This window comes from Electrophorus electricus, chromosome 2 (assembly GCF_013358815.1).
Source record: "Electrophorus electricus isolate fEleEle1 chromosome 2, fEleEle1.pri, whole genome shotgun sequence".
NCBI classification, from domain to species: domain Eukaryota; kingdom Metazoa; phylum Chordata; class Actinopteri; order Gymnotiformes; family Gymnotidae; genus Electrophorus; species Electrophorus electricus.
The window spans coordinates 17,999,774-18,016,177 of record NC_049536.1 but is presented as its reverse complement, the minus strand read 5'-3'; the positions used below and the strand labels follow the sequence as shown (position 1 = coordinate 18,016,177).

The window sequence follows — 16,404 nt, the reverse complement described above, 5'->3', positions numbered from 1 at the left end:
CACACACACACACACACACACACACACACACACACACACACACACACACACACACACACACACACACACACATGTGTGTGTGTGTGTGTGTGTGTGTGTGTGTGTGTGTGTGTGTGTGTGTGTACACACTCATACAGTACACTCACTGTGGATGTTATCCAAAAATAAGAGCCAGAGACATTCTTGGAAAATAATCTTGAGTTTTCTTTGTTCTGGTGTGTACTCAAACTCCAAAATTCTTAAAGTTGTGTGCTGTATGCAGTATCACTGTGGGGTGATGGACCATTTAACCAGTCTGGGATGTTATTTTAAATGGTTGGCTGTCTAGTTCATTAGTTATTATTTATATATTGTGTTATTTCCATACAATAAGTCTTATTCTATCTGATTTTGTGTATATTGTATAATTAGTGAATCTGTAGTGTCTTGCAATTTTAATAATGAAAACAGGCATATTATTTAGCTATATTTAGAATATTTCCTGTTATTTGTTATTTTAATAATTGATTTAAGTGTATAAACAGCAAATGGTGTATCTGTTAAAAGCTCTATTCATTATAACAGTTTGTGTTTTATTTACTCAAATAATAGTTTGCTAAATATTATTTTAAAACCAGTACCACTGTAGTGAAAATTTTATCTGTTGACTTTAGTACATTCTTCTGTTTCAAATTATGACTGGTCTTTTCGCGTTTTATTTAAAAGTGTTTAGCAAGGGTAATGCAGAAGTAATATAACACCATACCTGGAACATAACGTAAGTAATTACTTTTAATTAAACTAATATGTTTTGAAAATAAGTTCTCCAACATTGCAGTCAACTGTTCAGTTCAAGACCTTCAAAAATCGAATCCCATGTCTTTGAGCAGTGAAAACGCTGCTCACCTTTTGTCTCCGATGCATCACCAAAACCTGGCGCACACTTTGAGCGCATCCGTTTCTCTAGCGCTTTCAGCAGTCTGTTGCAGACAGCTACTTTAACGGATATTCTAGCTCGTCTACAGCGATCTTTGAGCGTATGAGGGAAGTCGAGTATGCGTAGCGTAGGCGTGTTAAACTCTAATACAGATCGCTAGTAGGGAATCGTAACTGCGATTCGTAGCCTCTGTTACGACCGAATTTCAAAGAAGTGTTATTGGATACTTTATTGTAGTGTGTAGCCAAAATTTCATTGGGACTGTGTGCTCGAACAGCTTTGTGGCGAATAGATCAGTTCTGGACCACGACCAGACAGCGGAAGTTAACTCAAATCGGAAACCAACTCATCCTAAAGTAAGGGGCACATCGGGCATTTAGACACTAAGTTGTCAATTGACATATTAACGTGTTTCGGAAGTTTTCTGTTTATTATTAAGGCTCGGTTTTTCCGCAATAACTAACTGGATTAACATGAGCGACGGAAGCCAACCTGAGATCGAGCTCTTTGTGAAGGTAAATTACCCGCGATTACAATAGAGGATACCGTTTAGCCTGCAAAGCCAACTGCCTACAATAGACTATAGTTAGACCAGACCTTATTAGAGAATAACATTCTTAAAAACATTGCTTACTTGATATCAGAATCACTTATCACCAACAAACTAATAAAACATTTCTTAGCAAAGTAAATGTGATCTGAATGATTTAATAAAGTAAGACATAACTTATGATAGACCAGAGCAAGGTGCAGCAATCCTTTATAGCGGGACAAGCCATGCATAGGCCTGCATCGTGTTGTTTTCAAAAACTACAACAGAAAGAAGCTTTCGTGGTGCCACAGGAAGCATGATCTAAAATATCAAAACTCGCCTAACAGTATTTTTTTATTCAATCGGTTAAATCCGAGTTATGATATTTTTTATTGTAGGACTAATATCTCAAGTCATATAAGGGGCGTTGTCGCTTAGAGGAACAGGGTATAGCTTGCTGTAAAACGTGGTAAAGTTCCTCTCCCCCTCACAGAAGTATGAAAGCAAGCATTGTTTAGCACGGTGCTCGCGCTGCCCAGTTGCGTTCATTTCCGGGCACAACCTGAAGATTCAGGGGGCCAGAGGAGTACAAACTACAGCATAGAGCAGGAACAGAAGCGTAGTCCGCAGACTTCATCCTAACGACAGTCTCCTGATTAACGTATGCGTATGTTTAGACGTTGACGCACACTTTAGAAAGATACAGTTAACGGTGAACAGACTATGATTTGTTTATTTTGGTAACAGGCGCAGCTGATTTTCAAGACCGAATTAAATTAAGACATAAACAACTGAAAAATATTTGTATTAAACTATTATTCAATTTAAAGTTTGATTTCTTTATGACGTGGATACTTAAGTGGTGTATGATGTTTTATATAAAAAAAAACCTGTTTTAATCAGGAAGGTAATGGCAGTCCACGATAAACCTCTTAATTGTGTGTGTTTGTGTGTGCGCGCGCGCGTGTAGGCGGGTAGTGATGGACAAAGTATTGGGAACTGCCCCTTCTCCCAGAGGCTCTTCATGGTCCTTTGGTTGAAAGGGGTGACATTTAACGTGACCACTGTGGATATGAAGAGGTATGTACATCTTCCTCACACACTTCATACATATGGCTGTTTTGTCCAAGTTCAAGTACATGTTCCTGTAAATTATTAAATGTTTAGTCATCCAATATTGACAAATACTTATATTCTTCTGTCTATAGATTTTGATGTTTTGTTTTTACTTGTACTTTATTGATCCGCACTTTATTGAATGTTAAAGACTAGGCCAAAGTTTTATATTGAATGATGTCTCTCTCTCTCTCCAGGAAGCCGGATGTCCTGAAGGACTTGGCCCCTGGAGCCCAGCCTCCATTTCTACTGTATGGGAGGGAAGTGAAGACAGACACCAACAAAATTGAGGAATTCTTGGAGGAGCACCTTTCTCCTCCTAAGTATTCAGTCATTTATTGTTTAGTCTTCAGTCTGATTCTCTCTTCAGGATCTACCTGAAGGTCTCTTCTGTGAATTGTGTATCCTTACATTTTTCATCCTTACCTTGATAGTGAAATATATGTTGTTGGGTTATTCAAACAGTGGATCTATTATTGATTGATTTATATTCTTTTCACATCTTATATTAAGACATGGCCATATTGTTTGAGTACATCGTTTTTCATAAACTTCATTGGCCATTGTTTGGTTGCTGGTCCTCACTGAACCCCTTCTCCCCCCTCCTCACTCCCACCCCACAGGTATCCTCGCCTAGCTGCTCGAAACCCAGAGTCCAATACTGCTGGCATGGATGTCTTCTCCAAGTTCTCTGCCTACATCAAGAACTCCAATCCTGGGTTGAATGACAGTAAGTAATATTACTATTCCACATATTCATGCTGTGCTAGCCTGACCACTGTTGATTTAGCTGAAAGCTTCCAACTGATAATCAGCTGTGTTGTGTGGCAGAACACTCTGGGTAAGCCCAGATGTTTGTAGTTAGATTTAAAAAAAAGAAAAAGGAAAAAAAAAATCCTGTTACTTCAGCACCCCTCAACAAATATGCACACAACATTTTCAAAATATTTGAATGAAAACCCAGTGATTGTCTTTATAAAACAGGTGGTTAAGGTTAAGGTTTAGGTTTAGGTTTAGGTTTAGGTTTAGGTTTAGGTTTAGGTGTTGGAACAGGCGTCTATATACCATCATTTGCCATTACATCAGCTAGACCAAGGTTGCAAAGTAACTGAATATGAAAAATAATTGTATGATCAGATAAGAATGGCCCTACTGTGAATATTTATTTGTCATCAAGGGGCCATGTGGTTTTTCACTCAACAATCAAATTCTCAGATGAAATTGTTTCTGAGTTTCAGATTGCAGAAATATTTGGAGCATAATATTGCATAAATCTAGTTGAATAGTTCAGATTTATTTATTTATTTACCTTTTTTTTAAATAAATAAAACCCACTGAATCACTAGTCATGTCTAAATGGCTTGTTGGCAAATGGTTTAACTTTACAGTATATCTCAGTCCTTCAGAAACCTTAATCAAGGTGTCATAAATACTGTAGCATACCAAATTGGACAGTTTCTTATTTAAAGTGCTCTATGGCTACACCCTCCAGGCCAAACCCATGTGATGGAGGAGTTCGTTAACACAATGTATTGGTGCTTATGTATGTGCAGGCCAAGCATAATTCAGACCCAGTGTTCCAGGATTATAGCAAACACTAACAATGCCCTTTAGCATACTAACATATAGATTTAAATCCTAATCTAAATATTAATTACACTCTCTGTGAGGATGCCCTATGGAAAATAATTTTGGTTTTACTTATGAATGTGAAGTTACACTTTTATAGCACCTTTCTCAGTACCCAAGAACATAACAATCAACACACTATGCAATGCTTTTACATCCAGTAAACACACTGGTGACTGGATAGTTAATTTTAAATGGTTCTTAGTCGTGGTGTAACCTCTGGCTGGGAAACTGGCATCTGTTCAGATCAAAATTATTTTTGGCACCTCTAAGATCAGCCTGGTTTATCACATTACTGTGATTGCTGTTTAAGGAAAATTTACTTGGTCATAAATAACTTTTATTCGGTGGTCAACATGTATAACATATTCTAACATTTGTCAATCTACGCTGTGTGTGTGTGTGTATGTGTGTGTGTGTGTGAGCACAGACCTGGAGAAAGGCCTGTTGAAGGCTTTGAAGAAAATGGATGATTACCTGAGTACCCCTCTACCAGATGAAATTGATGAGAACAGTGCTGATGATGTCACCACATCGGCCCGCCCCTTCCTTGATGGCCAGGAACTCACACTGGCTGACTGCAACCTACTGCCTAAATTACACATTGTCAAGGTAACCAAACATCCTGGTTATTCATTGTAGCTAAATAGGGTAAACATGAGCAAGAGAAGAGAGAAAGTAAGTCACAGACTACCTATCATTACTTCTTTATTGCACCCCCCCCTCTCTCTATCTGTTTATCTCTCTCTGTCTCTCTCTCACTCTCCTCTGCCATTCAGGTGGTCTGTCTGAAGTATCGGGGTTTCTCCATTCCTCACTCTCTTTCAGCACTATGGCGATACCTGGATGCAGCGTATGCTCGGGAGGAGTTCTCCTCAACCTGTCCGAGCGACAATGAGATTTATGAGGCCTACGCTTCTGTTGTAAAAGCACTCAAGTAGGAGAGAGAAGATGTGTACACACACACACACACACACACACACACACACACACACACACACACACACACACACACACACACACAGGTATATGCTTGCTAGATGCATAAAGAGATTGTCAACATCTGGATTAATGTAGTTAGGTGGTTAGGGCACGCACACCCAGCTGTATGTAATCACAGAAATTCCTTATTATATGCATATAAGAGATTTCCATTTTGAGAGCTGTTAAAGGGAAGGATTACAGTTTTCATAGTTTTGCATATTTCACTGTGTTGACTGACCAGTGGGCAAGTGTAAGAGCTGCCAACCATGGAAGAGTATGGTGCCAAATTGCAGTATGAATCTTTAACCTTTTCATTCACAGCCTGAGAATGAAAAGTTAGCTAAGGGGTACAAAATAACAGCCGATCACCGCTGTGCTTGGGATGGCAATGTTTTGTGAGATTTTGAAAACAGGGTGAACCCATCCTTTAACAAGCAGGTCACTGAAGTGTCTAGTGCTTTATCAGCACACAGGGTCAAGCCTCATATTACAATTTGCACCACAGTGACAAAGTCTGAATTATTCACCCATGTCCAATTTTCTTAAAAGTGGCTAAACTGTTAAACACACACCCTCTTTCTAGGTGCCTATCTTACTAGTTTACTCTTTCATCCCTTTTCTGATAGGCGCTTCCCAATTTTTTGCTTTCACTTTTGTTTTTACTTATCAATGGGTTTTTCTGTGAAATAATAATTGGCTGTAAGTCACTGAGGATTTGGTGATTGTGTTTCTTTGATGAGCCATCTCTTCTGTTACGATGCTTGGAGCCCAGGTACCTATGCTCTGTGTTTCTTAAAGAAACAGGTGCACATACACAAACACACACACACACACACACACACACACACACACACACACACACACACACACACACACACACACACACTCCAAGACGTCTGTCTTTCCAAATCACAGCAAGTGTCTATGCATGTGAAAGCATGCAGTATTTCAAACTGTTCATCTTCATTTCAAATAGGGTAGACTTTGTAGGTTTTACTTCCCCATCTTGCTACACCCTGGGTCATACAGATAGCATATATTAGAGAGGGTTGGAGGTTTGTTCTGAGGTCAGCTTCCTGTGAGTTCAGCATGTGGTTTCCAGCATATGTCTGACTTCAGGTCAGTGTGTGGATGGGCTTAGCGCTTGGGCGGTTGCTGACAGGATGCAGTTGCCTCAGGCCCATTGTTCTTTCCTCTTTCGGTTCTTTAACTGTAATGAAATTCAGTCTTTGATGAAGCAGTGCTCTCAGGGTACACTGCTTATCCTGGGTGAGGTTGCTACAGCCTTAAGCAAAACAATCTGACTCTCTTTACAAGCCTCCTGTCCACATTGTTTAGCCAAATTACTGTATGGAATGATGTATCACATGTGGACACCTCCGAGCATGCTTGTGTGGGCATGGTTGTGTGTGAACTCAGGGTTCAAGCATGCATTACATAGTGGAGGCCTCTGTAAGGAGGGGGGCTCACTCTTGCACATGCCTCCACAGCCCAAAGGGAAGCAACGTGGAGCCAAGTTCTGGGTGGCTCTCTCTTTGAACTTCTGCCCAGCAACACCTGCCAAGCACATGCACATCAGTAGACACACACAGACATAGCCCTCTCCACACCCATGAGAGGTGAGCTCAAGTAGCGCTGATGTGTACAAACAGGAGCAGTGGCACTAAAATCACCATGGTTTGAAAGGTTATACTAGGACTTAAGGATAATTATCCCAGACTGTCCCAGATCCACATTAGCTTGGCAAAAATGTATGTGGTCACATTAGCTTGGCAAAAATGTATGTGGCAGTGTGAGGAGAGGAGGGGTTGTGTATGTAGGGATGTCTCCTTGCGGGTTTAGCTATTGTGTTGTTGTCTTATGCGTATCAGTACAGAATTGCTATTTCCAAACCATGAAAGAATACCAGACATAATCTCATATCAAATTCCTTGGTATCTATGGTAATCTGAAATCTAAAGTGTGAGATCATCATTTCTAGAGTTGAGTTTGATTTTCATTTTGTATATGGCGATGCGGTTGTCTGAAATGATATTAACATGTCTGAATGGGCCCACAATAATCATAATGTTGATTTTAGTGTTTAGATATTATTACCACTTTATGTTTTGCACCTGTTCTGTTACTGGTTTGCTAAATCATAGGTTTTTGTTATTGAAGAAATATGTAATTGTCCCCAAGAAATTGAAATGTCAGAGACTTTCATTTAATTCTTGATTTTTATTTCAGTGTATCTGATATGCTCTTTATTTCACTGTAGTTATGGATGCTGTATTTCTGCCCAGTTCTGTAATCAAAGACTGAGTACCACCCATAAAGCAACAACGGTTGAAGATTCGCTATGAGTTGCACAATAGAAAGTGAAGTTGCTATGATCAAGAAAGGAATGCCCCTGCCCCTGCCTTCCCCATTTCCATGGCATTCAGTTGATGAGCTGTCACACTCCTTTTCTTCTTATACTGTTTCTATCTTTCCTCTTTTCATTTTTGTTGTTTTTAATTAAAGCTGCAAATTTCTTCATGACCTGAGGCTGCCCTTGCACCTAATGTAGTCTATAACACATAAATGTCAATGCAGTTGACCATAAAAAACTAATAAATAGGCTTTAATAAAAAGCATGTGAAATATCCAGTGCAATTGCCTTTATTTTTATATATATATATATATATATATAGATATATATATATATGTATGTGTGTGTGTGTGTGTGTGTGTGTGTGTGTGTGTGTGTGTGTGTGTGTGCACGTACAGTAGAGATATTAAAACTTAGTAAAGTACAATTTCTAGAGAAAAAGGCCTGAAAAGTGCTTTGCTTGCACAACTGATGAAGGACCTCTGTCTGAAATGTTTCTCTGGAGACTGTGTTCTTTACTAAAAATGTGTAATATCTCTACATAAAGTACTAGAGCTATACTACTGTTGACTAGAACCTGTTAGCCCAGTCAACAACAAGGTTGCTGGTGAGTCTTGGGGGCCATGGCCTAGGTCCTCATAAGGATTGCTGTAATATGTGCAAAATATTGTTTGTCTAATATCAGTACCTTGAAAATGTGCTATATTAATCAGATTTTCTATTTTAACCAATGTGGGAGCCCTGTCAGATGCCCTGTGATTACTGTGGTTGAGTAGGTGAAGGGATGGATGGGAGAGAATACGGTTAAAGAAACACAGAGAGAAGGAATGGTGATGGAGGTAGGTTTAATGTTGAAGGTTGCAGGGTTAGTCATCAATATGTTATTACCAGGGTGGTCTATAACACGATCTTAAAGATTAATCGTTCATTAAATTGCATGTAGACATACGTTTAGCTAGAAACAGAGAAATATTACATTAACGTTTAAGTTACGTAATTACTGAGATACAGTCACATTCTTAGGCTACAAAATTAGTTGCATAAATCACTCATAACCTAAAATGAAACAAGGACGTACTTTGTTTTAGACTAACGCCCGATACTACTTTACATCAGTATACGTTACCACGCGGAGGAAAAATATTTAAAGCTCAATCGGTTGGCCAGCTAACAACTAGTATACTTAGCACACATTATCGTTTGCTCAGCAAATAAGGAACAATAAATATGCATCTTATTCACTTTTAAGTTAAACATCTACACTAAATGAACTGCAACAGGTTTAACTGTCCAGTGAACGGTCAGTCGCGTTTCACCTGCAACCTGCAATGTATCACTGCTGAACGTAACACCAATGACGCCATAGTTTCAAGAGTGAAGAATCATTTAATCATTCTCACAATTAACCTCATAAGCTGTTTTGTCATTTTGTCATTATAAGCGACCAAATATCAAAATGATTAACTCAAAATGGGAGCAAAATTCGTTGGCTCATTCAGTCAATGACATGAGGATGTGAAAAGCTTATTTGTGTTCCTCATAGATAAATTGTTGTTTTTTTTAATCCGTATTTCTGTATTTCAGAGATGCTGACATCACGCTTATGAGGTGTGTTTTTTATATTTCAGATAACAAAAAAGTACATTAATAACCGTCTAAAAGAGGGTATATACTGTATGTAAGAAAAGTGGATTTAAGGAGAAGCAATAGAAAAAGGGTTTTACGGTGTTGGAGAATTTTTTCGTAACATGTTTAGAATTTAGAACATGCCAAGATCATTCTTAGATTTTGTGGAATCACCCGTCAGTATGACGAGCTTCCTACACCTGACTGCCATACAACACATTTAAATGGGAAGTATAAAAGGCTAAGACTGCAGCTGCACAATGTGCGATTAGACATAAGGGCCTTAGAGGAACATTTTTTTTTTGTGGCATGTGCACATTGTGTGTAAGTGTTGCTCTCCTTTGTGGATGTCAGTGGTGAGTGCTCAACGCTCAACTTTGTGTATGCATGCAGCATCATTTATAATTTAAAGGGAAGGTTCGTCATAAATAGGCTCAAAGATATATGTTTAGATGCCCAAACACTCAATGGTCAATTAAATTAATTGTTTGTATTTTTATATTATTTGTTTCTATAACCCTTTCATGAATAACCGATAAACTACGCTCTGGCTATAAACTGCAATGGCTCACACAGGATCAACAGGTCAGACTCCGTCGCTAACTAGTTATCTAGCTAGTTAACTTGAGAGACGAACCATAGAACGTTTGGGCATCAAAACGTACGTTTGAGGCTGTATCGGATAATACTTAAGTTCTCAAACAAAACTAATTAACAGTTTGACTAGACTGACTACATGAAAATCGTTTCCACTCCAGTGTGGAAGCTAACATTCATTAGAAGAAGTAAGTAAGTAGCTGGCTAAGCTAGCAACTTGTAGATTGAACATCTCCAACGTCCAGTTATCTTATGAGTTATGTCTTGTTCATGAACTATAAATTAAAAATGAGTTAGTTACTACTTAAATCTTAGTAGTAGTTACTAGTTATCTATAATGGGTAGCTATGTACATGCTTTCAATCTTGACAACAACAAAGTAAATTAAAGTTGTTAGCTCACTATGAATCTTTCACTGTAAAATCTGACAAAACGTTTTAAAATCATACAACATGGCTGGCTACATAATTAGCTAGAGGTTCCGCTTGGGCCTGTGAAGCCATAAAGCTGGAACTGCCCTTCTTTTCATTGTCAAACGCTGAGCAAATCCTCGGTATTGTTTAAAGTTTGAGAAAATGTCCGCAGTGATATGTGCAGAGCAAACTAACAACTTGTCCGGGATGCCACTTCAGCAAATTGGGAAGGGAATGAATAGCGCCGAAACCCCCATCACAGCCTAAAATGTTACATTTCTGTATATAGTTTGGATTGTGCAGGTCCATGTTAATATTGCCTATCCTAGAATGTGGGCTGGTGGGAGCAAAATGTGGGAACATAAATATTAATCAGTCAAGACTGTTAGCTATGTCTAAAGTTTTGGAATTGGTGGAATTTTAATTTTATGGCCCTGTTTTGCTTAAGCGCGATTTACATTTGAAGGTGACAACGGAGTTTTAGGTTCACTGTGCAAACGTAAATTCAGATGTCCATTCTTTGGTACATTTAAGAAAAGTGTATGATGTGTTTACACTCCCCTTAGCAATACTAAAGAAGCCAGATTTGGGCCACACACCTTCACCCGTGTACCTTTTGAAGTGAAAAAGTAGGGGGGTCTTTAGTAGACCTAATGGACTGTAATTTGATAAGTGCAGGCCTATACATGTTCATCCGTGTTCGTGGGTGTGCATTATTAAGTAAGCACCCCCAGATAAATCAAGACTCCTTCTGACTTAGGACAGCAGGATAAAGCTAACCATGCCAAAAGTAAGTACCAAGACTTTCCAACAGGTGGCGAAGGAGAGTTCGGCGGCGTTGCAGAGGTCTATGTTGCAACATTTGTTGGTGTAGCTGAAGTTAAAACCTGCAGCATGCTTCACACCGCTCAACCCACACTGAGACGGAACTGCACAGCTCTTCTCATGGAGAGCTACACTCAAAGAGCCTAGAGAGAACCAGGGAGGATAATGAACAGCAGAGAGAAGACAGAAAATACAATGTGAGAATGAGAGAGAGGAAATGGGGATATAAGTAAAGAGATACAAGAGACAAGAAATATTTAAGAAAGTTTCAAGTTTATTTGTCATGTGCACTTGGTCAGAGACAGTTGTGCAGGTCAGGTACTCTATAGCTGCATTATGAAAAAAATTAGAATTACAAAATAAACTAGGGGGAACCTCAGATGGTATGACAGGAAGAAAGGGAAGGACAACAGATACAAAGGACAAACGATAAAGGAGAGACAGGCAGAGAACTTGTAAGAATGAGGTATGTCAAAAAGAGAGTTAGGTGCCTAACTACTCAAAACCAAGAGCCTCATAGCTGTAAAACAGCTATAGACGTTTCCCTCTGTGACTCTCTGTGGCCAAGAGAATGGCACCAGGTGTAATGCGGGTGCACACTTCCACCTCTACTCACTTGGAAGATGGATGTTCATGTAATGTACTTCCTCCATTACATGCTCATCCTCCCCGGTCCAGGAGCAGGACTGTGTGTCTATTCCAAATTATTATTTGGTGCACAGATTAAGATATATTGGAGAGATATATAGTATAGACAATGTGACAAAATTATTTATTGGTTGTTTGATTGACAGCTGTCTATACCCAGAGAGATGTGCTCTGAGGGGAGGGATAGGGGTGTGTGTGCATGTATGTGTTTGGGCAGAGAGGCATTGGTAACAGTCAATCAAACAAGCAAAGGACTCACTAAGGGATTCAGGGCTGGGGAACACTGCTTGATGTTAGCTAAAGGGACAAACTATTCAGTTTGTATTTACATTTAGATTTGTATTTAGACTGACAAGATTGACATTCTTTGCTCTCATAGCCTCTCCCTGGTATTTTAACTCAGTTGGTTGGATGCATTTGCATTCCTCTTAATCATTATTGAAAGCATCAGATATGTCATCTGACTGTGATTGGTTAGCCCAGCTGAATTGTGCTGAAAAGTTGCAGTTGGTTATTACACAGGACAGTAATTGTCAGAACAACTCTATTTTAGTGATAGCTGTCAGGATTTAAAGACAGTTTAGCTGTCCTCAAAATAACAGCTTTAAGAATCATTAATGCTTGTTTCTCTCTCTTACACTCTCTCTCTTATACACACAAACAGATCCACACTCTCAGACATCATCAGAATATGCCGAATACCACATCTGACTGTCCACAATCACACATGTTCATTTACAGAATACCGTGTCCCCATTACTGCACTGCACTATTTGTGTGTGTTCTCACCTTTGGTTGCTGTGGCAGTGCTGTAGAGACACTGTTGTCCTGAAGAGCAGTCCTGAGGAACCATCACACAATCGAGTGGAGAGATGGCCGGGAACACACATGTATAACATGTCAGGGACATCACTGAGAGAGAAAGAGATAAGCCATACATTGACTTTTAATCAAAGCATTTCTTTGAAATTATTTACTATAAACACATCTTGCTTCCTTAACCATTATTTTAGAGTCTCAGTTCCAGCAGTCATGAGTTCTGTGGAATCTGGCTCAAATGAGTCTTGGTTCCATAATTCCATGTAACATCTAAATCAAGTAGAATGGAATTTAGTTCCAACAGTCACAGAATCCACATGACAGCTAAATCAAATGGAATTGAAGATAACTAGAGTCAAGGGAGAAGCGGGATTGCTGGCCCATGCTATTTATCAAAATTAATATTGTATAGTGTTAATGTAGTAGAAATGCTAATTTAGTGCATGATTCCTATACAGCCCAGCTCCCATACATTCCCTCATCAGTGGAAGTGGAAATGACCTCAACAGCCTGCTGGATACCTAATTTAAATTATATTGGCATTCCATTTTATTTTAGCAGATAAAATGTCTTATGTAAATATGAGCCAGACTTTAAGGAATCTGTAATGATACCAGGATACACGCATACAAACACCAGGAGGTGATAGGAAAGCAAATTGAACTAATCATTGACTTTCTTGTAAGACAGACATGTCTGGAATTTTCCAGACGTGATGATGTGATGTTTGTGTCCATGCACCCCTGCTCACAGGCGGAGGTGGCCCAACTCACAGCAACACAGCATCTACTTGCAGACAACAAATCTATTTGAGATATGAGTGGACAATTATTCTATTCATTTGTAGCACAACAAAGTGCCATTGTTAAGGCACATTCTCCTCACCAAAAGGGCCAGATTGCCCTGTGTCCATGTGATTTTGTAAATGGTAAACTCAAAAGACCAATAGGCAGATGCAGGATTTTATATGAAACTATTGTATATTTGCGATTTGGCTAAACTTGTAAATAAAAACTGTGTTAGGATGCATCTTTTAAAACCACACTAGGTTCTACTGAGTCACAATTTAGCTTTAACAATTTAGTTTTAGTTTGTTTGCATGCAGCCCTTTCTGTATCTCAAAAATATATGGCATTAATCTAGGATTATTTGACATAGTTCTCTGGACAAATTAAACTCCATTACATGTGCAATTCACAAGCATGTGCGCATTCAACACACCTTCACAGCCCTGGATATGCATGTGTCAGATGTGGGAATGCAGGCTGAAGTTTTGCCCAGTTCCCCCAGTGGTCCTACCTGCTATAGGAAGGGAGCAGAGCAGGAGGGTGTGCAGTCCTTTGGATCTGACCATGATGGCAGTTCAGCCCTGCCACGCTCACTTTCTCTTTCTCTCTCTGTCTCTCTTTTTGTTCTCCCTCTTTGTCTTACTTCTTCTTGTATTCTGGAGTTCTGATACTCTCATTTACAGCTCAAATTTAATTTCTGCTTCTACCTATTTTCCTGTGAATCTTTCACTCCTAACTCACTCTCTAAGCTCACTGTCTTAACATTCTTAAAACAACGCTGAACTCACCATGATTTTTCCACCAGCCTCCACTGCTCCTGCTCTCTAAGCTGTTTGGAGAAGTGTGGAAATAAATATGTGAATGTGCAGCTTGTTTTCCTGCTGCTTAGACTGGGATGTCTCCTCAATTCACCATTGTTAGTGAGCATCTAATGCATCTAATCTAATCTATTTAAACTGGGGAGTTTTCAGGAGTACCTGTATTTACAGTATATCAAGAAGGGAGATATGGATATAAGCTAACGTTTGTGACCGCATTTATATAAACATAATGAATATGGTAATTTTATCACTAGAATTGTTAATCAAATGTTTCAACACAGATTTTGTTAGAATAAGGAAAGGTTCAGCAATGAGTAGCCACACACTTAAGTTTGCATTTGCTTTAAATTTCAATAAATGAATACATAGTGATAGATGTAACCATCCATTCTAATCTGTTTATTTGAACATATAAATAGAACAGAATTAAACATTGTTGCAGTGGTATTATTCATTATTAACAATATAACAAAGTTATGAAGGCCAGAAAGGAAGACTTCACTTTATATCTTGCCATCCTGCATACATAAGAGATGACACAAGCTGTTTGCTTATTTGATAGGAGAGAAAGGCAGAGAACTGTGGATGTTCACGTCACCTTTTCGAACTCTGAAGCAAACTTCTTTATAAACACTATATTGCCAAAAGTATTCGCTCACACGTCCAAATCATTGAATTCAGGTGTTCCAATCACTTCCATGGCACAGGTGTATAAAACCAAGCACCTAGGCATGCAGATAGCTTCTACAAACATTTGTGAATAAATGGGTCCATCTTAGGAGCACAGTGAATTCCAGCATGGAACCGTGATAGGATGGCACCTGTGCAACAAGTCCAGTCATGAAATGTCCTCGCTACTAAATATACCATAGTCAATTGTCAGTGGTATTATAACAAAGTGGAAGTGATTGGGAAAGACAACAGCTCAGCCATGAAATGGTAGGCCATGTAAAATGAGTGGGTTCAGCGGATGCTGAGGCACATAATGCACAGAGGTCGCCAACTTTCTGCAGAGTCAATTGTTATCGACCTCCAAACTTCACGTGGCCTTCAAATTAGCTCAAGAACAGTGCACAGAGAGCTTCATGGAATGGGCGTCCATGGCCGAGCAACTGCATCCAAGCCTTACATCACCAAGGGCAATGCAAAGCGTCGGATGCAGTGATGTAAAGACTCTGCCTTATGTTTCTGACTTCAGCCGACCTGACCATGATTACCCTCCAAACTCCTCTTTCCTAACTGGGAAAGCTTCAAGCCCTATAACCTCTCCCTACAGTTCCTACTTGCCACATAATTTAAATAAAAACTCTAGCTGTTGTATCGTCTCCCTCGTGTGTTTGTGCCTTCATCACACCATGTATGACTATGCCTGCTTTCCTGGTGTTTGCCTTTTTGCCTGACTCTTATTTGGGTTGTTTGCTTGGATTGACTTCTGTTGTGTTGCTGACTTTTACTTATGTTTTTAACTTTGAACCTGGGCTCAAAGCCAAGCCCTTTGAATCTGAAATGTAATTAAAAATGCAATCATTTCCCACTTCCCACCACTGATGACATCTTTTCAGATTTATCCAAACCAAAGGTATTCACTCTTTATGAGGTCAAGCATGGATTTTGGTATGTGAAACTAGGGGATAATTCAAGCTCTCTTAAAATGTTCACTACACCTTTTGGAAGGTACAGGTGACAGGATGTTGATGGATATTAGTCTGGCAACAGGGATACTCCAAAGGAAGTTAATGCAGACACTTGAAGATTTACAATGGAATGAATGTTATTGCTAATGACATACCACAGTATACAGACATACTTAGTATTAACAGCAATTTACACACCCGCCAAAAAAAAAAAAAAATTAAAATTAAAAATTCACTCTGTATCAGCTCTCTCTAATCATGTTAGGTTTATTTTGTTGTACTCGTTAATGATACTGACCACTAGGTGGCAGTATCAGCCAATAGTCTCCTAGTATGTGAAATATGCACCATCTGGTCTGTTCATGTTTTCTGCGCCAAAGTAAGGACGCTGTTTAATCTGTGCACTTATCTGTTCTTAAGTTAACTATGAAATCGTTATCCATACACAGTGATAGCGGTAGAAATTATTTTTATGAAGGTGTTTTAAGGACAAACGTGTGAACTGACAGGCAAATAACGATAGATTAATCTTAAATTTCGCTTTCTCTTTTCAAACGCCCACCCAGAGAGAAAGAGAGAGTCAGTCAGTCTTTATCGAAAAACGGGACTAATGTACAAGAAGAAGTAATACGGCTAAGGACAACTGTATCCTGGCTCTTTCAAACCTCACTGAAACCTGCTTTTTGGGGTGGGGGGGGTGGCG

At 39.2% G+C, this 16,404-nt stretch overlaps 2 protein-coding genes across 4 annotated transcripts; one reads left to right on the top strand and one right to left on the bottom strand.

The window, feature by feature from the left end:
* The first annotated feature begins 985 nt into the window (after positions 1-985).
* Positions 986-7,808, top strand: clic1 (chloride intracellular channel 1). 3 transcript variants are annotated; one of them, XM_027028528.2, is made up of 6 exons: positions 986-1,272; positions 2,419-2,528; positions 2,762-2,887; positions 3,188-3,294; positions 4,624-4,805; positions 4,973-7,808. In XM_027028528.2, exons 2-6 carry the CDS (start codon positions 2,473-2,475, stop codon positions 5,132-5,134), a joined length of 633 nt encoding a protein of 210 aa, XP_026884329.1. In that variant the 5' UTR covers positions 986-1,272; positions 2,419-2,472; the 3' UTR covers positions 5,135-7,808. The 3 variants fall into 3 exon arrangements, with proteins under 3 accessions (XP_026884329.1, XP_026884327.1, XP_026884330.1); XM_027028526.2 differs by having other exon boundaries at positions 986-1,431; XM_027028529.2 differs by lacking the exon at positions 986-1,272 and adding an exon at positions 1,640-2,109.
* Positions 7,809-8,358: 550 nt separating this feature from the next.
* On the bottom strand, positions 8,359-14,082 carry lypc (ly6 domain containing, pigment cell). The gene is made up of 3 exons (XM_035534215.1): positions 13,758-14,082; positions 12,429-12,551; positions 8,359-11,134 (listed from the first exon to the last, which is right to left on the bottom strand). Exons 1-3 carry the CDS (start codon positions 13,810-13,812, stop codon positions 10,923-10,925), a joined length of 390 nt encoding a protein of 129 aa, XP_035390108.1. The 5' UTR covers positions 13,813-14,082; the 3' UTR covers positions 8,359-10,922.
* Positions 14,083-16,404: the final 2,322 nt, after the last annotated feature.

Bases quoted from the DNA above. Each gene is read 5' to 3' on its own strand.
- clic1 (XM_027028526.2), top strand. From the start codon at position 1,390: ATGAGCGACGGAAGCCAACCTGAGATCGAGCTCTTTGTGAAG. The intron at 2,529-2,761 runs GTATGTACATCT...CTCTCTCTCCAG, and splicing joins ACCACTGTGGATATGAAGAG to GAAGCCGGATGTCCTGAAGG. The intron at 3,295-4,623 runs GTAAGTAATATT...GTGTGAGCACAG, and splicing joins CAATCCTGGGTTGAATGACA to ACCTGGAGAAAGGCCTGTTG.
- lypc (XM_035534215.1), bottom strand. From the start codon at position 13,812: ATGGTCAGATCCAAAGGACTGCACACCCTCCTGCTCTGCTCCCTTCCT. The intron at 12,552-13,757 runs GTAGGACCACTG...TTTCTCTCTCAG, and splicing joins CTGCTCCCTTCCTATAGCAG to TGATGTCCCTGACATGTTAT. The intron at 11,135-12,428 runs GTGAGAACACAC...GGTTCTCTCTAG, and splicing joins CACTGCCACAGCAACCAAAG to GCTCTTTGAGTGTAGCTCTC.